General features: G+C 44.2%; 1 protein-coding gene across 1 annotated transcript in view; it reads right to left on the bottom strand.

The window, feature by feature from the left end:
• LOC311264691 (mitogen-activated protein kinase kinase kinase kinase 3-like) overlaps nt 1–18,933 on the bottom strand; it is a 70,612-nt gene that overhangs the window by 34,559 nt on the left and 17,120 nt on the right. The window contains exons 3-10 of the mRNA XM_084365777.1: nt 11,222–11,312; nt 11,014–11,078; nt 8,331–8,386; nt 8,210–8,257; nt 7,450–7,492; nt 6,930–7,002; nt 6,564–6,695; nt 6,222–6,284 (exon numbers count right to left, since the gene is read on the bottom strand). Of these exons, the coding sequence (XP_084221903.1) occupies nt 6,222–6,284; nt 6,564–6,695; nt 6,930–7,002; nt 7,450–7,492; nt 8,210–8,257; nt 8,331–8,386; nt 11,014–11,078; nt 11,222–11,312 (571 nt within the window). The remainder of the gene's footprint in view (nt 1–6,221; nt 6,285–6,563; nt 6,696–6,929; nt 7,003–7,449; nt 7,493–8,209; nt 8,258–8,330; nt 8,387–11,013; nt 11,079–11,221; nt 11,313–18,933) is intronic.

Below are 18,933 nucleotides of genomic sequence, written 5' to 3'. Positions count from 1 at the left end.
ATTGTGATTTTCATGGTTCACATGATCATTTACATATCACTTCACCAATCTCATCCATTCATCTGTATATTGCATCTGAATAGCTCAGTAATACATCCACGATTCAATTGACAATACAGATAGGGATGATTGGTCCTCCCTCAATCACACAAAAGGTGACAATAATAAAATACAGAAATTAAGAACGTAACTCCTTAGTCTTAGAACAAGAATGCTGGGGTGCACTTCTGTTATATTAGAGGAAAAAAAAAAAAAACATTTTAAATACTGATGCATAAGGGGTTGACACAGAAAAACATAGATGACAAAAGGAAATGGATATAAGACCTGGTACTAGACAAACGATGGACAAACCGGAGTGACATATCTAATCCATCTTTTCCATCTTTTCAAAAACAGACCCTGTTTTAACCTTATAGCAAAAGTAATTCTTTCCATTTTAAAAATGTTATAAATTATGTCAAACCACTCGTCCACCGTAGGTTTTTCTAGTTTTAGCCACTTCCTTGTTATAGCTTTTCTAGAAGCAGCACTGAAATAAGTATTTGTCATTAGAGGAGACATTTTCTGATGGTAAAACTATATAATGAATGAAAAAATATAATGATACAAACTCAAAAGTAACTGTCTGGAATACTTGCAAAATGTTGTAGACCTCCTGCCAGAAAGGCAACAATATTGAACAAGACCAAAATATGTGAAAATGATTTGCCTCGAGGCATCCACATTGTCTCCAACATATAGATTAATTGGAATAGTGTCTTTTTTGAGCTGGAGTGATAAAAAATCTAATAAGGGTTTTCCAACAAAACTCTCTCCATAGTGTTGAATTTGAAGTTTTCCATTGTATCTCACATAAATATTCCCAATCTTCTTCATTTAAAACTAGATTTCCTTCCCTCTCCCATTTCTGTTTTACATGCAATGAGCTACCCTTCGTTTGTTGTAAACCCCTATAGAGTCTTGAGATGGTTTTGTGGCCTGGGCCTGAAACATATGCATCCATAAATACTTTTAGTAGAATACTATCCCATTGCTCTTGTTTAATCTCTTTCCTTAATTGTTCAACATGGTGACGAACCTGTAAGAATCTAAAGAAGTCATCATTATTTAGACCAAATTGTCTCTTTAGGTTTTGAAAACTATTCACTGACCCCTTTTACAAAAAACTACAATATGCTGTAAGTCCATGAGCTTTCCAGGCCTTGAATCTTGCATCCAAATGTTTAGGCATGAAATCTGGATCAAATGCACACCATCTCAGTATTTTTATCGCCTATTTCAAGTTCTTTTTAGTTATTACCCTATTCCACAGCTTAAGTGGTAAACCAATCCAGGGGTTTCCCAGATCAGTTAACTTATTCATCAAACCCTTATCTCCTATTGCCGCTTGAATTGGGAACTCTGCTGTTATGTCCCCCTCTAACTCCTTCCATCTAGCACTATATTCTGGATTGCACCAACACACTAACGGTCTCAACTGAGCTGCAATGTAATAATCTTTTAAACATGGGAGCGCAACCCCCCCCTTATTTTTTGCTAACTGTAAATTCTGATATTTGATTCTTGGTCGACGCCCTTGCCAAATGTACCTGGAGATGAGTTTATCCCACTCCTGGAACTGTTGATCAGGTATGTCTAGTGGAAGGGACTGAAAGAGATACAATAACCTCGGCAGGATTACCATTTTAACAGATTCAATACGGGAACCAAAATTAAGAAATGGTATTAAATCCCATCTCCTAATGTCCTCCCTGATTTTGTTGTTCAGGGGGAGAACATTCAGTGAGAACAGTTTTGACAAATCTGCTGGTATATTCACCCCCAGATACCTCATGGATTCAGCTTCCCATCTCAAATTATATATTTTTTTCACATTTTCTGAGGGACTGTGATTGAAACTGAGAATTTGTGTTTTTGAAACATTTAACTTATATCCAGAAAAAGATCCATAATGATCTAAAAGTGAAAACAAATGTACTAGAGATTGTTCTGGACTGGGTAACTGTATCAGTATGTCATCCGCAAACAAGGAAATCTTTTGTTCTCCTTTCATATGTATTCCTTTAATGTTCTTATTTTGTATAATCCATTGACTCAGGGGTTCGATAAAAATCGCAAATAAAAGGGGGCTAATTGGACAACCCTGCCTTGTCCCACGTTCCAGTGAAAAGGGGTTCGAAACTACACCATTAATTTTAAGTCTGGCCCTCGGGTTATCATAAAGAGCTTCTATTGTCTTAATAAAGGAGTTGTGAAAACCAAACTCATCTAGGACTCTAAACAAAAAAGACCAATTTACACAATCAAACGCCTTTTCTGCGTCTAGTCCTACTAATACTTCTTCTAAATCCTGTTCTATTATATGACTTATTACATGTAGAGTCCGTCTGATATTATCTTGGGTTTGTCTGTGACGAATAAAACCCGTCTGGTCAAGGCTAATGAATTGTGGTAGCAGTCCTTCTATTCGTTTGGCCAGTATATGTGTAAAGATCTTGTTGTCCTGATTTAACACGCTAACCGGTCTATAGTTACCGCATTCAGATCTATCCTTCCCCTCTTTTGGAATAAGTGAAATTACTGCTTCCCTCCACGAGGGGGGTATTATATTCCTTTTAAGGACCCAATTAAAGGTGGACTGCAACATAGGGATCACCGAGTCCCCCATCACCCTATACCACTCTGAAGGAAACCCGTCAGGGCCAGGGGATTTCCCTGATTTAAGATGGGCTATGGCTGCTCTTATTTCTTTCTCTGTAATTTCTTCTGCAAGTTGGTTACTCTGCTCACACGTCAATTTAGGAAGATTAATTTTCTCAAAAAATTCTTCCATTTTCCCTCTATCAACATGGGAATGAGAGTATAATCTTTGAAAATATGTTTCAAAGCTATTCTGTATCTCTTCCAATTTATATTGTATTAAATTAGTCATCGGGTTTTTAATTTTATGGATCGAATTCTCTGCCTGTTGCTTTTTCAGCTTATAAGATAACAATTTACTGGCTTTCCCACCTCCTTCATAATACTTCTGTTTTGTAAATATTAACTTTTTTTGTATATCTCTTGTATAAATCTCGTCTATTTCATTCTTTTTCTTCTTAAGTGCTTCTTTTATTTTCTTGTCATTTGTGTCCTTATGTTTTTGTTCTAACTGTTCCAATTCTGTTTGGAGCTGGTCTAGCTCTTTTAGCCTATCTCTTTTTAAGTGGGAACTGTATCCAATTATCTTACCCCTGAGCACTGCTTTACATGCGTCCCACAATATCGGAGGTGTAACCTCACCATTGTCATTCTTTTCCAAAAAGTCGGTAATATCCTTCTTAATTTGGTCCTTCATATGATTCAATATATGTATGTTTAATCTCCATAAGGTGTTTCTCTGGTATTGTTCGAGATTTAGTTTTAAATACAGAGGGCTATGGTCCGAGAGGTCCATAATCCCTATGCTGCAATCACCAACCCTGTGTAAATCTTTACCAAAGGTTAAGAAGTAGTCAATCCTTGAATACAACAAGTGTGGATTAGAAAAATATGTATAGTCTCTCTTTAAGGGATTTTATTCTCTCCACACATCTACTAAACCAATATCCTTTATTGCCGAATTGATCCTTTTGTTAAGGTGACTGGGCTGAGCTACCTGTATTTTTGATGAATCAAGTTTAGGGCATAATCTAATATTGAGATCCCCCCCACAAATTAATACACCTTCAGATTCTGTTATAATTAATTCAAATATTTGACTAAAGAAACTCCAATCAGAATTAGGGGGAGCAATAGGGGCTCAAAACAAATTTTACTGGAAATTAATATTGCCACCCGTCCGTGTCTGAAAGATGGGTTTCTTGCAAAAACGCCACCTCAACTTTGTCTCTTTTTAGTTTTGTCAAAATCTTACTTCTTTTAATAGGGTTGACTAGACCATTCACATTATAAGTTGCTATTTTAGTTGCTTGCATTTAGTGTCCAGTATTGAGAAGAAATAAAAAAGGAAAACCCTCTCGCACCCACACAAATAATCACCATTACCTGAATAACTGATTGTATCACAGGCAGCACCCCAAAAGCTGCATGGAATGGCAGCAAAACATGCCTCCCAACGAGGAACAACACAAACACAGTAAGACATGAAAAAAAAACTTCCAATAGTGAGGTCTTCATCTCGACCCTTATTAGGCCCTGATGACAAGAGGGCCTTGAGGGGAATCCTCCCTCACCAGCTGGTGTGGGAGGGCCCTCAGCCATTTGCAGTTTATTCTAGTGTCCGTCCGGCTGTCTGACAAAGGAAAACAAAACTCCCGACGTCACAGTATGTTCTTAGTTATAGCCTGTAAAATGTTCCTGTAATGTACAGTACTTGTTCGCAGTCTGTTCTTACTGATAGCTGGTTCACCCGGACTCTCCTCTTTAGAATAAAAACTCACCCCTTCTCCTCCGGGAATTTCAACGACCCGTGGGTCACAGATGTTTTATAATCATGCTGGAAGTTTTTCCACGTAACTCCTGTCTTTGCCTGCTCTCTCCCGGTTCCCCGATCTCCTGCTCGTTCGCCATGTGAACTTCTGAATCTGCTCCAGCAGAGATTCCAGGTGTTTAATAACCGACACGGAGAACCCCCTCTTCGCCATGTCCCCGGTCGCCTCCTCCGCTGATCCATACAGCACTGTCCCCTCCGGGTAGAACACTCTCAACCAGGCCGGGAACGGAGTTTGAAATCTGATTTTCTTCTCCTTCAGTACTGATTTTTTCACCATCGATGGAGAGTCCTCCTCCGCGCCCTCTTTAACTCCGTGGATTCTGACGTTCTCTCTTCTGGAGCGACCCTCGAGATCGGTCAGCTTTGCATCCAGGTGTATCTGCAGTTTCAGCAGCTCCATGACCGCGTCTTCCGTCACTTGTATTCGAGTTTCGGCCGTGTCGATCCTCTTTTCCGCCTCCTCCATTCTAGTATTAGTTTTGTTTATTTCTTCACGGATCTCTTTCAGCTGCTGACTGATGTCCTTCCTAAACTCCCTTAGTTCTTTCAGTATAAGGCCCAGACCTGCTTCTTCCGTTTACTCCTGGTCGTGGTCCGGGTCCGTGTGCTCCATTTCGTTGCTAGCTTGGAGCTCCTGGCTAACTTCGTCTCTCTCAATTAACGTTAACTCCGACTGCATGAACTTTTTCGGCTGATATTTAGGCATTCTCGAAGCCCACACTCATAAATTCAACTGTTCTCACGTTCTTTAAATGTATTCGAGTTGTTGTGGGTAATTTTTACTTTGAAATGTCGGGAGCAACTTTCCTATGCTGCCATAGCCTAGCTCGTCAAACCGGAAGTTCGTTGATTCACTGTTCTAGTGTTGATTTACTGTTCTAGTGTTGATTTACTGTTGTAATGTTGATTCACTGTTCTAATGTTGATTTACTGTTCTAGTGTTGATTTACTGTTGTAATGTTGATTCACTGTTCTAGTGTTGTTTTACTGTTCTAGTGTTGATTTACTGTTGTAATGTTGATTTACTGTTCTAGTGTTGATTTACTGTTGTAATGTTGATTCACTGTTCTAATGTTGATTTACTGTTCTAGTTGATTTACTGTTGTAATGTTGATTCACTGTTCTAATGTTGATTTACTGTTGTAATGTTGATTCACTGTTCTAATGTTGATTTACTGTTGTAATGTTGATTCACTGTTCTAATGTTGATTTACTGTTCTAGTGTTGATTTACTGTTCTAATGTTGATTTACTGTTCTAGTGTTGATTTACTGTTGTAATGTTGATTCACTGTTCTAGTGTTGTTTTACTGTTCTACTGTTGATTTACTGTTCTAGTGTTGATTTACTGTTGTAATGTTGATTCACTGTTCTAATGTTGATTTAATGTTCTAGTGTTGTTTTACTGTTCTAGTGTTGATTCACTATTCCAGGAGTCATGTAGTATATATAGTCATGCAGTATATATAGTCATGCAGTGCTTTACTGTTTCTGTGCAGGGCTGAGTTGACTGGTATGTAAAGTTCCAGTTGGTCTAAAACCACCATCAGTCTGCTGCTCACGTCGCTGCTCAGCTATCTTTAGCTCCAGCGGACATTCAAAGAGAATATTCTCCTTATTAGCATTAACAGCACCTGGTTCACTGAAGTTAATAATTCAGCAACTGCTTGATTGGATGCATAAATATTACATCACTGTTTGGATGCATGAATGGATGGACGGATGGATGGATGGATAGATACTCACCATTTCACCTTGTCTTTCAGTTTGGGCGGCTGAAAGTTACTTTTGGTCATGAGTAGCAGAGCTCTGAGAAAGAGAAATTAATAATCAGTTAACAAGGAGTTGATGCTCATGATACAACTTCAATCATAAGCCTCACTGTTCTCCAGTCAGCTGTTACCCAGCAGCTTTCTGCTGTGTTCTGCAGCAGCATAACATATAGACATACAAATTATTATCATTCTGTACACATGTAGCTGTGGCTTGTTTCCTGTTTGTTTCTCTACAGTCAGATGCTCACTCTTCACATCAGGAGTCTCAGCAGTGACGGTGTGTGCACACACACACACACACACACACACACACCTCATTGGGTGGAGGTCAAACATGGGCGGCTGCAGCTCTGCCAGCTCGATGGCAGTGATGCCAACAGCCCAGATGTCACACAGCTGGTTGTATCCACCCTTCCTCTCCACTGCTGCCACCTCTGGCGCCATCCTGCAACAACACACACCTCAAGTCAGATCTCGTCCAATCACAAAGCCAGACCTGCCGCCAGTCATCACAAAACAACCAATCGCTGACTGAATAAATGCAGCAGAAAGTTGTGATAATTAAAATATCATGACCATCATCCTCATACTGTGAAAACAAAATGGCAGCTGATGAAGCTGCAGACAGCTGACCTCCGTGTTGCCACGGAGACAGCTGACAGGAGAAAGAAGGTCGTACCAGTACGGGGTTCCGATGAAGGATTTCCTCTTTGCGAGGGTCATGGTGATCTGAGCCGACACACCGAAGTCCGCTGACAACACACACACACACACACACACACACACACACACACACACACACAGCAAGATGTCAAATTAACATCTTGTTTAATTTCCTGTTCAGTGACTCCCGTGTGAATGGAGCTTCTGTCACTGTTTAATTTGACTTTCTTTATGTACTTAACAGACACAACAAACATGAACTGACACAAGCGCAACTTAAACGTGTCACATTCAGACTAAAGAGAGGGTTTGTGTGTGTGTGTGTGTGTGTGTGTGTGTGTGTGTGTGACAGACAAATAAAGGTTTGTTTCACTTTTTGACATTAGAGATTAAATGAATTATTGATAGTCTGTAGTCTGATGACACTAATGATGACTCATCACTACATCACAGCATCACAGCTCATCATTAATAAGCCACACCCCTCTACCTGTAGGTGCTGATGACTTCACAGACCTGGCAGGAGAGTGACTCACCTAGTTTGACATATCCATTGTCAGTCAGCAGGATGTTTGCTCCCTGCAGACACAAGACACACTGTTACCTCGCTGCTGAAGCCCCGCCCACTCAAGCCCAACCCACATCTAAACTAACACAAGATTTGGTATTTTTTCCAACTTGGAAAGTCGTCTACCAAGAATATGATTCACTCCACACAGGGACTCGCACCACAACCCTGATTCAAGACCCTGATTCAAGACCCTGATCAATGACTCTGATCAACGACCCTGATCAACGACCCTGATCAACGACTCTGATCCAAGACCCTGATCAACGACTATGATCCAAGACCCTGATCAACGACTCTGATCCAAGACCCTGATCAACGACTATGATCCAAGACCCTGATCAACGACTCTGATCCAGGACCCTGATCAATGACACTGACCCAGGACCCTGATCAACGACCCTGATCAACGACTCTGATCCAGGACTCCGACCAACGACCTAAGTCCTGAGAATACTGAGCGGGCTTCTTCTCAGAGCGAGCAGATATCAACCTACAGTCAGTTACACACTGCAGGAAACAAAGAGATGCCATTCTCCCTGATAACAAGACAAGTCAATTATAATGATGATTATGAGGCTTCCAGCTGGTTCACACTGTCACAGCAACACTTACAGCTGACATACTGGAAATAATCATCAATAAATCACCATTAATAAATAATCAATAATAAATAATCATTATTAAATAATCATTAATAATCATAAATAATAAACACAATTGCTCACCTTAATGTCTCTGTGCATTTTTCCTCTGCCATGCAGGTAGAAGAGTCCCTGTAGAACACACCGGACATTATAATCTGATTGGACGTTACCTGGAGAGTCTAATGATCTGATTGGACATTACCTGCAGTGTTTCCCGCAGAACATAAGCGATCTGGGACTCAGTCAGTGGTCCAGTTACTGAAAGACAGAATGAGTTGTGATTGGTCAGACACCACATGCAGCTGTGTCGGACCCTGCCTCTCACCCAGTGCATGCTGGGACACATTTGGTCCAGCAGGTGAGCAGGGTCAGGCGCTCCACCTCAGCCTGACTGTGTGTGTGTGTGTGTGTGTGTGTGTGTGTGTGTGTGTGAGAACAAACAACAGAAGTCTGAGGTGTTCAGAGTCCAACTGTTGATTCAGTCGTTATCTGCCTGCAGGGAGTCTGGTGTCCTCGCCCTCGCAGAGCATTATATCGGGGGGGGGGGGCGCCGCCCCCGGTCGCCCTCGCCGTCAACATGAAGTTTAATGAAGGCGAGCGACTGAGCGGTCGCTGTTCCACCGCTCATTAATGCTTGCTGATGACACCCCCGGCTCTCAGCACTGCTGTAACTTAACTACGCTGGGCCTTAACGAGCAGGGACATGAAGGCAGTGTGGGCGTCATCATGGTGACAGGGACAGCTGAGGATGGAGAGTTAAAGGTTTAAAGATGGCCGCCTCAGCCTGAATGCTCTCATTACTGAACAGTTCAAATGTTTGTCAAAGCAGCAGGAATCTCAGCTGAAGAAAAACTGATGATAAAGTCTGAGACAGTGTGGGTGTCAGTCCAACATGTTGGACAGGGACAGGACGAGAGGCCAGCACATGTGACGGACACGTGACAGACACGTGACGGACACATGATGGACAAGTGAAGGACACGTGAAGGACACGTGATGGACTGCTCCTCCTCAGTGTGACGTGACTGTGATGCTTCACTGTGTCTCATCGTGCTGAACTCACTTTAAAGACTTTTATAAATTGTTTCCATCTTATTGTCATAAAAACTGCTCTCGAGACGGTGCTGTTATCTGTTACAAACGCCGTCTGTGTTTGTTGTATCGTCCTATCAAATGAACATGAACAGATAAACATAAATAAACAGATATGTTAATGAGAAGGATCAAATCAAATGATCAATAACAGCTCAACAAAGTTCATCATTCAGGATACCTTCATTAAATAAAGTATTTATTACACGTCATGAATAAGAATAATATTGATCCGCTGCTCTGAGCTCGAACATCCGTCTTCATGCGACACGTTTCTGTGGTCACGTGGTTGAGTCACGTGACAGGAAGCTGCAGTCAGTTTACAGGGTGAAGAGTATCTCTGACTCGTTACCGTCAGCACGATCAATGATTGTGTGTAATAATGCTTGAACTGAGCAGATGTTCACATCTGTCTTCTTCATGCAGTCTGAATGGATAAAGACGGTTTCACAGCTCAGTTAAAGCTTCTACAACATGACAGGTTTGTTGATGGTGGCGCCCACTGTGGACAAAAGATGAAGATGGAAGAACAAGGTAAAGTTTAGTTAAGTGCTGCTACAGCAGACGACAGAGCAGCTGCTTCCCTCAGCTCATGCTCAGCCCATCTTCAGCTCCTCCTCAGCCCATTTTCAGCTCCTCCTCAGCTCATCTTCAGCTCCTCCTCAGCCCATCTTCAGCTCACCCTCAGCTCATCCTCAGCTCATCTTCAGCTCATCCTCAGCTCATCTTCAGCCCATCTTCAGCTCCTCCTCAGCTCATCTTCAGCTCCTCCTCAGCCCATTTTCAGCTCCTCCTCAGCTCATCTTCAGCTCCTCCTCAGCTCATCTTCAGCTCCTCCTCAGCTCATCTTCAGCTCCTCCTCAGCCCATTTTCAGCTCCTCCTCAGCTCATCTTCAGCTCCTCCTCAGCTCATCTTCAGCTCCTCCTCAGCTGCTTTTCAGCTGCTTCCCTCAGCCCATCTTCAGCTCATCCTCAGCTCATCTTCAGCTCACCTCAGCTCATCCTCAGCTGCTTCCCTCAGCTCATCCTCAGCTCATCCTCAGCTCATCTTCAGCTCATCTTCAGCTCCTCCTCAGCCCATTTTCAGCTCCTCCTCAGCTCATCTTCAGCTCCTCCTCAGCCCATCTTCAGCTCACCCTCAGCTCATCTTCAGCTCATCTTCAGCTCCTCCTCAGCCCATTTTCAGCTCCTCCTCAGCTCATCTTCAGCTCCTCCTCAGCCCATCTTCAGCTCACCCTCAGCTCATCCTCAGCTCATCTTCAGCTCATCCTCAGCTCATCTTCAGCCCATCTTCAGCTCCTCCTCAGCTCATCTTCAGCTCCTCCTCAGCCCATTTTCAGCTCCTCCTCAGCTCATCTTCAGCTCCTCCTCAGCTCATCTTCAGCTCCTCCTCAGCTCATCTTCAGCTCCTCCTCAGCCCATTTTCAGCTCCTCCTCAGCTCATCTTCAGCTCCTCCTCAGCTCATCTTCAGCTCCTCCTCAGCTGCTTTTCAGCTGCTTCCCTCAGCCCATCTTCAGCTCATCCTCAGCTCATCTTCAGCTCACCTCAGCTCATCCTCAGCTGCTTCCCTCAGCTCATCCTCAGCTCATCCTCAGCACTCCCAAAGAAAACATAGATTAAATTTTATTATTTATCAACCCGGAGAAGACAGAATCTGACCAGCTGACACACATTAACAATTAAACTACATTAACTGTATTACAACTGTTCTATTTGTGTGTGTGTGTGTGTGTGTGTGTGTGGGTGTGGGTGTGTGTGTATGTGTATGTGTGTGTGTTTGTGTGTGTCTCACTGTGGTAGACGTCCTGCAGTGATCCTCCTCCACAGAACTCCATACAGATCCACAACTTCTCCCTGCTGCACACACACACACACACACACACACACACACACACACACACACACACACGCAGTGAGATGGGCTGCTTGTAGGCACATTGTGATTAGCTGGTTTGTGGGGACCACACCCAGCTGACTGTTGTTGTCATAGTAACAGTTACCGGAGGTAGCTGCCGTAGTACGCCACGATGTTGGAGTGTTTACAGTCCTTCATCATCAGAATCTCCTGCTGCACCACAGCAAAGTCCTCACCTGACACACACACACACACACACACACACACACAGAAAAAAGAAATAGTCTGAGTTTTACTCAGACTGACACATTAGCTGTGTCCAAATTCAGGGGCTGCATCCTTTGAAGGACCCGGCCTTTGCGGCCTCCAGCGGAGAGACCTTAGAAGGCCGCGTCAACCGTTGTTAAGTGGGACGGTCTAGCCTTTGGAGTATTTCCTGGTTGCGTCACCAGATGTTCCCACCCTTACCCTTATGTCACGATTTCTGCAGCCCAGGACCACGAAAGAGAGTTAACTGAAAATGTTTGATTTAACGGATTTTATGGTTTTCTGAACGTCTAACATTTTGAAAGTGAAGGCTTTTAAGGCTTTACTTCCAACGGCATAATGCTAATTTATGCCGTATGCTAGTGCATTACCAGCATCACGTACTTTAACTGGAAGTTAAAATTTGGAGGTTTTCCAAGTCCCCTGAAGTTTAACATATCTGGCGTTGGATGTTCAAATGAGTAAACACTGAGTATAAACCTAATACTTACATTTAAATGTGAAGTCTGCTCCACTTGATGTCTCCATTTTTCTTGCTTTCCCTCTTCCTTTTCGGGACTGAGCAGCGGCGCGCTAAGAATCTTTGGGTATGGGAGGCCGCAAAGGATAGCAGCAGTGCATCCTCCAAAAAGAGGGAAAAGCTTGGCCGCTGCGGAGGAGGACATAAACTGGGAAAATGTCTGGGAGAACACGTTCCACGTGTCCAAGAACCCCAACCACCAGTTGATTCACTATAAGTTGTGTCAGAAGGCCTATCTGACACCGCTTTTGAGATTTCATATGAAGCTGTCAACCAGCCCGAACTGTGACTTGTGCTCCCTGTGAAGGACTGTTTGAAGGATGAGGTAGGTGGCCGGATCAGGATTTAGGAGTTTGACTATCTACTGTGGGGTGTCGATAAGGACACGGTAGGCAGGTATACGTTTAACGTTTATTCAGGTTCCCGATAAGCACAGAGTATGTACAGGTAGGTATGGTTGCTGAAAACAGAATACAAGGAACGGAATATCAGCAATTTGTAACATGTTGTATGCAATAAAGGAAAGAAATTAAAGGAAATGAAATCACAATCTAAGCTGAAATATCTCACAGAAATTATTATCAGAACGTTACAGGACAAATACAGGAATACTACAGGCATATTACTGAAACATTGCCAAAGTAACATAAATATATACAAATTATCCATCAATGACAGAAAAATTCAACTTACATTCTTCATGAAAGCATACAGGCTGTTACTCTGTCAGGTGGAGAGTCAAACTGACTCCTATGGTGAACATGTGGGATTAGGCCCCTCTATGTGAACTGACTGAACTACTGTATGCCTAAGTAAAAAAAGGAAACATAACCAATTAAGGGACAGTACCACTGGTAGCTTCCAGGGGGCACTGAAAGATACTGCAGTGACCTAGTCACACTTTCGTACACTCCCTGAACACACCGGGAACATTTAAGCATATGGTATGGAACTGCCCAGAGGTTTATGGCTTTTGGAGGAAGGTAACTGTGACTTTATCAAATATGATTGATAAGCCTGTACCTCTGGAGCTGACTCTCCTTTTGCTCAATGACGATTCACATTTGGGGTTGAATGAGAAACAACGCAAAGTTTGGTTGGCTGGCTTGACGGCTGCCAAAAAACTGATAGTACAACGCTGGCTACCCCCTCACAAACTGTACGCTAGGAAATGGTTGGAATACTTTCAGGATGTGGTCATGTTAGAACCATCTACAGCATGGGCGAACAAAGCCAGAAGTTCAACACTGGACTCATGGAAGAGAGCCGCTTCGGCGATAACGGGCCTGCTCAGTTCAGAATAAAGGCACTCAGTAGGACTGTAAGACACTAGACCGAGAGGGGAGGTGGGAGGGAGGGGGGACGCCGCCAGGGGGAGGGAGGGAGGGAGGGATATGTTAAAAATGTTTGCACTGTTTGACCTTGTCATGTGAAACCGTAATTTCAATAAAACGGTTGTTCACAAAAAGAGGGAAAAGAAGGCTGCATTTGAAGGAGCCTTCGACTTGGGACAGCCTTCGAGTAGCGTTGTGACGTAATTGGCCTTCAAATGCGCCCTTCGAAGGATGCAGCCCCTGAATCGGAATCGCACCAGCGACCTCACATTAAGTGACGAGCTGCTGTCAGGTGATGGAGTGATTGTAAACATTCAGCACCTGTTCAGCAGGTAAACTCTCATCACCATCTCCACCTTCATCATCATCACCACCATCATCATCACCACCACCATCACAATCACTATCTTCATCATCATCATCATCATCATCATCATCATCATCATCACCATCATCATCATCATCACCATCTTCATCACCATCTTCATCATCATCATCATCATCATCTGCTCAGTATGCAGACACACTGGAGCTGTTTCTGTTATTTTGTCCGTGGCAGTGTGTGTTCACGGTGTCAGAGCTGAGAATAAAACGACGCTCGGAGCGAACAAAGAGTCTCTGCAGGTTCAGGCCTCAATAGAGCTCAATGCTCATCCTCCAGCTGATCAGAATAATAAAGATGTTTCATTAAACAGACCAGACGTCTCACTCTGCTGACGAAACACAGTCAGATTTACATTTACATTTACATTTAGGGCATTTAGCAGACGCTTTTGTCCAAAGCGACTTACAATAAGTACATTTGTCACAAAGAAAGAAACCACAACACATCACCGTTGATAAAGTAGAAAAGAAAAAATAGAAACAATTTTCAAGCCCTCATCTGAACAAAGTAGCTGCTATTTATCAAGGATACCATGAGTACAAAAGTGCTATGATGTACAGTACAGACCAAAAGTTTGGACACACCTTCTCATTCAATGAGTTTCCTTTCTTTTCATGACTATTGACATTGTAGATTCACACTGAAGGCATCAAAACTATGAATTAACACGTGAAAATATGTACTTAACAAAAAAGTGTAAAACAACTGAAAATACGCCTTATATTCTAGTTTCTTCAAAGTAGCCACCTTTTGCTCTGATTACTGCTTTGCACACACTCTGCATTCTCTTGAATAGCTTCAAGAGGTAGTCACCTGAAATGGTTTTCACTTCACAGGTGTGCCCTGTCAGGTTTAATAAGTGGGATTTCTTGCCTTATAAATGGGGTTGGGACCATCAGTTGTGTTGTGCAGAAGTCAGGTGGATACACAGCTGATAGTCCTACTGAATAGACTGTTAGAATTTGTATTATGGCAAGAAAAAAGCAGCTAAGTAAAGAAAAACGAGTGGCCATCATTACTTTAAGAAATGAAGGTCAGTCAGTCCGAAAAATTGGGAAAACTTTGAAAGTGTCCCCAAGTGCAGTCGCAAAAACCATCAAGCGCTACAAAGAAACTGGCTCACATGAGGACCGCCCCAGGAAAGGAAGACCAAGAGTCACCTCTGCTGCGGAGGATAAGTTCATCCGAGTCACCAGCCTCAGAAATCGCAGGTTAACAGCAGCTCAGATTAGAGACCAGGTCAATGCCACACAGAGTTCTAGCAGCAGACACATCTCTAGAACAACTGTTAAGAGGAGACTGTGTGAATCAGGCCTTCATGGTAGAATAGCTGCTAGGAAACCACTGCTAAGGACAGGCAACAAGCAGAAGAGACTTGTTTGGGCTAAAGAACACAAGGAATGGACATTAGACCAGTGGAAATCTGTGCTTTGGTCTGATGAGTCCAAATTTGAGATCTTTGGTTCCAACCACCGTGTCTTTGTGCGACGCAGAAAAGGTGAACGGATGGACTCTACATGCCTGGTTCCCACCGTGAAGCATGGAGGAGGAGGTGTGATGGTGTGGGGGTGCTTCGCTGGTGACACTGTTGGGGATTTATTCAAAATTGAAGGCATACTGAACCAGCATGGCTACCACAGCATCTTGCAGCGGCATGCTATTCCATCCGGTTTGCGTTTAGTTGGACCATCATTTATTTTTCAACAGGACAATGACCCCAAACACACCTCCAGGCTGTGTAAGGGCTATTTGACCAAGAAGGAGAGTGATGGGGTGCTGCGCCAGATGACCTGGCCTCCACAGTCACCGGACCTGAACCCAATCGAGATGGTTTGGGGTGAGCTGGACCGCAGAGTGAAGGCAAAAGGGCCAACAAGTGCTAATCATCTCTGGGAACTCCTTCAAGACTGTTGGAAGACCATTTCAGGTGACTACCTCTTGAAGCTCATCAAGAGAATGCCAAGAGTGTGCGAAGCAGTAATCAAAGCAAAAGGTGGCTACTTTGAAGAACCTAGAATATAAGACATATTTTCAGTTGTTTCACACTTTTTTGTTAAGTATATAATTCCACATGTGTTAATTCATAGTTTTGATGCCTTCAGTGTGAATCTACAATTTTCATAGTCATGAAAATAAAGAAAACTCTTTGAATGAGAAGGTGTGTCCAAACTTTTGGTCTGTACTGTAAGTGCTGAAGGTCAGAACTTACAAGTGCAAATATGTTTTTTTTTTTTTTTTGGAGTGGGTGGGAGGGAGTCATGCTATGCGAGATCAAGGTTAATTCTGAACAAGTGAGTCTTGAGTCTTTTGCGGAAGATGGGGAGTGACTCTGCTGTCCTGACGTTGGTCGGGAGTTCGTTCCACCACTGAGACGCCAGAACAGAGAAGAGTCGTGACTTCGCTGAGCGGCCTTTGTTTGCTCTCAGCGATGGCGGTACCAGCCGGCCAGCTGATGTAGTAGAGCGAAGTGCTCGCGCTGGGGGCATGAGGTCTGATCAGTGTTTGAAGGTAGATGGGTGCAGTTTCCTTGACGGCCTTGAAGGCCAGCACCATGGTCTTGAATCGGATGTGGGCCGCAACAGGAAGCCAGTGGAGGTCACGGAGGAGGGGGGTTACATGGGAGAATTTGGGTAGACTGAAAATGAGGCGCGCTGCAGTGATGTTGGGGGTGCAGGATAGTCCGTCGTCAAGGATTACATCCAGGTTCCTCGCAGTCAATGAAGTCGATACTGTGATGTCGTCGACAGTGACTGACAGGTCCATGTGAGGGCAGTCTTTCCCCGGGTTTAAGAGGAGTTCAGTTTTACTGAGGTTGAGCTTGAGATGATGTGCAGTTGTCCAAGCTGAGATGTCTGCCCAACATTCCGAGATGTTATGTTATTTCTTTTATTTGAACAGGGACAGTGCACAATAAAACATTAACCCTGCATATAACAAGGAGAGATGCATTGCACCGGGTTTTAGCAAGTTGCTATTTTCCACCCGTAGTCCCTGGGCAGGAGATGCGTGTGTCAACGTGGGTATTGGAGGTGGATGGGGAAAGGAGAGGAACAGCTGGGTGTCGTCAGCATGAAAGTGGTAAGAGAATCCATGTGATGTGATTGCAGAGCCTAGTGATCTAGTGTATAGTGAAAACAGAAATGGCCCTAGTACTGAGCCTTGAGGGACACCAGTTTCCAGGGAGCAGGGTTTGGACAAGGAACCATTCCACATGACCTGAAAGGTGCGTTCTGTCAGGTATGATGTGAACCAAGTTAGAGCAGAGTCAGCGATGCCAAGTTCAGCCAGAGTGGAGAGGAGGAGTTGGTGGTTGACTGTGTCAAACACAGCAGATAAGTCGAGGAGGATGAGGACTGAAGAGTGGGACGAGGCCCTGGCGGCGCGGAGCGACTCAGTCACTGTGAGGGGGGCCGTCTCAGTGGAGTGAGCAGTCCTGAAGCCTGACTGATGGAGGTCAAGGAGGTCGTTCTGCGAAAGTAAGGAGGACAGTTGGTTGTAGACTGCACGTTCCAGGGTTTTAGAGTGGAACGAGAGAAGAGATACAGGTCTGTAGTTTCGGATGTCAGCCGAGTCTAGGGTGGGTTTCTTTAGGAGTGGCTTTACTGTAGCTGTCTTGAAAGGAGCTGGAATACGGCCTGAAGTGAGGGAGGAGTTGATCAGGGTGGTGAGGAAAGGCAAGATGTCGTGTGAGATGTTTTGGAGAAGAGAGGAGGGAATCGGGTCGAGGGAACAGGTGGTGGCACGGTTAGACGTCACTAGTGTGTGAACATCTTCAGAGGAGAGAGGGCTGAAGCAGGTAAGGCTGTCATAGGTGAGGGTTGGGGGAGGTGCTTTCTGAGAGGGCATCGGAGTAAATGAGGAGCTGATGTCTTTTACTTTCTTCGTAAAGTAAGTTGCAAAGTCATCAGCAGTGAGGGAGGATGGAGGGGGAGGGGTAGGAGGGGTGAGGAGCGAAGAGAATATGGAGAATAGTTTCCTGGGGTTGGAGGCAGAGGAGTTGATCTTTGACAGGTAGAAGGTAGATTTGGCTGCTGAAACAGTTGATGAGAAGTCAGACAGGAAGTGGTGGTAGTGAGCAAGGTCATCAGGATGACGTGATTTTTTCCATTTTCTCTCTGCTGCTCGTAGCACCGATTTGTTGGTTCGTAGCGATTCAGACAGCCAGGGAGGGGGGGAGATGATCGAGCAGGTCGGGAAGTGAAGGGACAGAGAGCGTTTAAAGAGGAGGAGATGGAGGACAACAGAGTGGAGGAGGCTTGAGGAGAGAGTGGAGGAAGAGAGGGATTTCGGTCTGCGGCAGGTGGTGACCGTGCGAGGAAAGTGGTGGACTTCAAGGGGAGAGAGAAAGTGACACAGTGGTGGTCAGACACAGTGAGCGGGGTAACAGAGAGCTGAGGTACTACAGGACCTTGTGAAGACAAGGTCAAGTTGGTTCCCGGCCCGGTGGGTGGGTGGAGAGGGGGAGAGTGTGGGGTCAAATGTGGAGAAGAAGCTGATGGATTCAGATGAGCGCAGCTTCTTAGGGGGGATGTTGAAGTCACCAAGGACGACGAGCGGTGTGCCATCATCTGGGGAGCAGCTTAGGAGGGCGTCCATCTCATCATAGAAGTCTTGGAGAGGACCGGGAGGGTGATTGATCACCACAATGTTGAGCTTGAAAGGAAGGGTGACAGAGACAGCCTGCAATTCAAATGCAGATCTGGGTAGGTGGTCCAGGGTAAGGACCTTGTAGGTCTCACGTGGGTGAGATGAGGAGTCCAGTTCCTCCTCCTCGACCTGTTTGTCTCGGGGGGTGTGAGAATGAGTAGGCAGTTGAGAGAGCAGCTGGAGTGGCAGTGTTTTCTGGGGTGATCCAGGTCTCTGTGAGGGCCAGGAAGTGGAGAGTCTGCAGGGAGGCATAGGCTGAGATGGTGTCCTGGGATGCCCTCCTGGCCCAGTGCAGGTGTTGGGAGACAGCAGGAGTCCCACCCCCTGCAGGTCACTATCACCTCACTGGTCAGCTCCTTCAGCGACAGACTGATAGACCCCAAGTAGAGCCCAACCGATTTTTAAGATCGATACCGATACAAATATTTGGTGATTTAAAAATCTGATATTCCGATATAGCGGCCGATGTATATATAAAAAAAGAAAAATCCAGAAACGCGTAACAAAACATAAACAGATTTCCGTAACATTAGTTATTTGTAGTTATTTATGAGTCCTCACTGAAATAATATGATAATGCAGTTTAAAAATAAACTTTTTTGTTTTATCGTCACAACAGAACAGAGGAACATCAAAATTACTAGCTACGTCTGTTTCACTCTCGGCTAACAGCAGCAAAACTGGACATGGTAGTCACAAATTTT

This window comes from Pagrus pagrus (genome assembly GCF_965226575.1).
Source record: "Pagrus pagrus genome assembly, chromosome: 2".
Classification (NCBI taxonomy): domain Eukaryota; kingdom Metazoa; phylum Chordata; class Actinopteri; order Spariformes; family Sparidae; genus Pagrus; species Pagrus pagrus.
This window is presented reverse-complemented; position numbering and strand designations above follow the sequence as displayed.